Source organism: Cornus florida, unplaced genomic scaffold, assembly GCF_030987335.1.
Source record: "Cornus florida cultivar Cherokee Brave unplaced genomic scaffold, ASM3098733v1 CherokeeBrave_3.0.0_Hap2_Chr03, whole genome shotgun sequence".
In the NCBI taxonomy this organism is placed as follows: domain Eukaryota; kingdom Viridiplantae; phylum Streptophyta; class Magnoliopsida; order Cornales; family Cornaceae; genus Cornus; species Cornus florida.
In genome coordinates, this window is record NW_026775573.1 from 6188662 (window position 1) to 6191476 (window position 2815).

General features: G+C 31.3%; 1 protein-coding gene across 1 annotated transcript; it reads right to left on the bottom strand.

Moving 5' to 3' along the window:
* Window positions 1-667: 667 nt before the first annotated feature.
* LOC132299205 (FCS-Like Zinc finger 3) lies at window positions 668-2316 on the bottom strand. Its single transcript, XM_059795697.1, has 2 exons — window positions 1991-2316; window positions 668-1195 (listed from the first exon to the last, which is right to left on the bottom strand). The coding sequence occupies exons 1-2, from the start codon at window positions 2107-2109 to the stop codon at window positions 994-996; spliced, it is 321 nt and encodes a 106-aa protein (XP_059651680.1). The 5' UTR covers window positions 2110-2316; the 3' UTR covers window positions 668-993.
* Between the last annotated feature and the right edge of the window lie 499 nt (window positions 2317-2815).

Here is a 2815-nt window from a genome sequence, read left to right on the forward strand (position 1 = left end):
GCCGGCGTCCTCTAATAGGGTTTAAATTTATTTGTACCTGATTGAAACTTTAGGGGTGTTTTTTTGTAGGAGATTGACATCCTCCAATAGTGTCCTTTTCGATCATTTTACAAAATTATTTATTTTTATATATTTTATAAAATGGTTCAGTGGTAATTTAGGACCTACTTGCACAAAATTGAAACTTTAGAGGTATGTTTTTCAGTGAGGGATGTGATATGCACTGTAAGTATATGTTTGTTTCTGCACTTGTCCTAAAAATTGAAAAAAAAAAAAAATTTAATTTCCTAATTGCTTTTTAATTTCAAATTTTCAATTCTATGAAGCAAAATATAGCCTAATCGTAATATGAATGTAATTTAGAATTTCTTATATAATTCCCTCAAAGTAAATAAATAAATCTGATTAAGCTTTTGTTGACACACCTTCATCACAAAAAATACTTTAAAATTAGAATTGAAAATAAAAAATAGTTAAATTTCTTTTTATTTCAATTTCTAAAGCGTAATTGGACTACATAAAATTAAAGTCATTTCTTAATTGCTTTTCAATTGCAAATTTGATGCCACCAAACATAGCCTAAGCCCAATAGCAATTCAGCATTTCTGATATGATTTTCTCAAAATAAATAAATAAATCTGATTAAGCTTTTGTTGACACACCTTGATAATGAAAATTATTTGGATGCCTAATTGCTTCATAAATATTACAAAACAATAAGGGAAATTAACTTTGATTACAGAGATGAATACATTACATCCCATGAAAGGACACTCATCTTATAAACAAAAACATTCACCAAAAACAAAAATCAGAAACACCAAAAACAATCAAAATTGTCTGATGGGTCCCACTCATTCACGCCCACCATTCCTTTACAAGATCATCAAACTGAATTCCCTCATCAATTTTCTTCAGTTAAAGAGGTTTAATTGTGGGGAAATTTGTGTGAGATTGATTTTTGTTTATCTTGTGATCATCATCATCTTCAAATCAAGCCACCACAACTGTGCCTGTCCGTACAGGTTTGCTAGGGCTAGATTGATTCGCAGTGTCTGTAGTTTGTCTGTGAGATGATGACGATGATGATGTTGATGTTCTTCTCTTTGAGAGCTTCCAATTCTTCTTCTCTGCGGCCTCATCTATCTCCATCTGTTCTTGCCTGCACTCTTGGCTACAAAATGGAGTGTTCCCTCTGCAATATACAACCATTTTTTTGTTCAGTAAATCATAATCTAATTATATTCAAACACACAATTAACAATCTATTTCTATTCTCTAATAAATAGCACTAAAAAAAAGGTACTTTTTTCCCTAAATAATTTAGGGTACAATATTTTCTCGCACAAGTTTATTGAAATGGATTTTTTTTTTTTAATGAATTCTAGCAGAACTTTATATATAGATGTGTGTGTGTGAATCCTAGGGTGTGATTACACATAAGCTATTTTTAGAATTTAAATAATAAAAAAAAAAAAAATTTAGTACAAGTCTTAAAATTTAAATGAAATAAAATTTAGTTCAAAGATGTAACTAATTTTTTTCCAATTTTACTTTTAAGAGGCTGATTTGATGCTCCCAAATTCAACATCATCTTTTTCTAATTTCAATTTTAAAACGCCAATTCGATATTCAGAATCCAACAAGATGCTATTATAGATTGATTCTGTTTTCTTATGAATCCTATGAATCCATAAGAAAAGATCAAACCTTTTCACATTAAAAATAAATAAAGAAAACGAATAAAAAAAAATCAGAAAATTTCCTAATCAGAGACAAAAGTGGTGAACTAAATTTTTCTGTTCTTGATTAGCTAATTTCTTTTTTGCAAATTCACACATGGGTATTATAGATGTTTGTTAGATATATATATATATATATATATATATATATATATATATATAAAATTAAAAAAAAAAAAAAGAAGAAGAGAAACGCATAATTGAAGTGATTAAAGTTGGGTCAAAAAGTGATTTGAGAAAAAGCTAACCTGTACATGAAAATGTCACTGTTGTGGCCTAGTGGCTTATGGCAAAGAAAACAAGCTTCAAGAAAATGGGATTGGTGGTGGTGCTCTTCACACCCCGCGTAGTATAAAGCTGACTTCATTGTCTACAGAGTTTGAAGAAGAAACTGGTGAATTGTCTTGTGGTGGTTGCTAAGATGATCCTGGGGCGTAGATGTTGAGTGAAAGAGAAGAGGAAGAGGGGGGTTGTGGGAAGAGGCAATGAATGGGCAGAGGTGTTTATATATTGAAAGCAAGCCAAGGGGGTTGAGAATCAGATAGATCATGGACCAGTGAACTCAGATGGTCTTGACCAATCGGATTTCCACAACTATACAGGTTTCTAATTTTGATTGGTTGAGATTCTTGGGAATACCTTTATTAAAAAGAATTGAAGCTGCAGTGGTTTTCTAGAATCAAGGGGCTGAATCCAGTGACTGAAGTACATGCATCTTGCATCCATTGGCCACCAAACTCGTCTTAAAAGCACTTTTTGCTATTTAGTCCTCCATGTTATGGGTATCTTTTATGTATACATCAACTTTGATATTCTTTTGGTTCATGGTACATTGCTAAGATTCTCTTCAGATGAACCCTCATAGTGTAATTTTTTGGGTTGCAATTCAAATGTTTTTTTTTTTCTTCTTTAATTTAATTCAGAACAATAATAATTTAATTCTCGCTTTCACCAACCAATATACAAACAAGTTGACTTTGTTTTTTATGATGCTGTCTCGGCCCTGAGCTCTCTGTAGATCCGTGCCAGTACGTAGTATTAACTTATCGTAGTAATAAATTAAAGTCGAAATC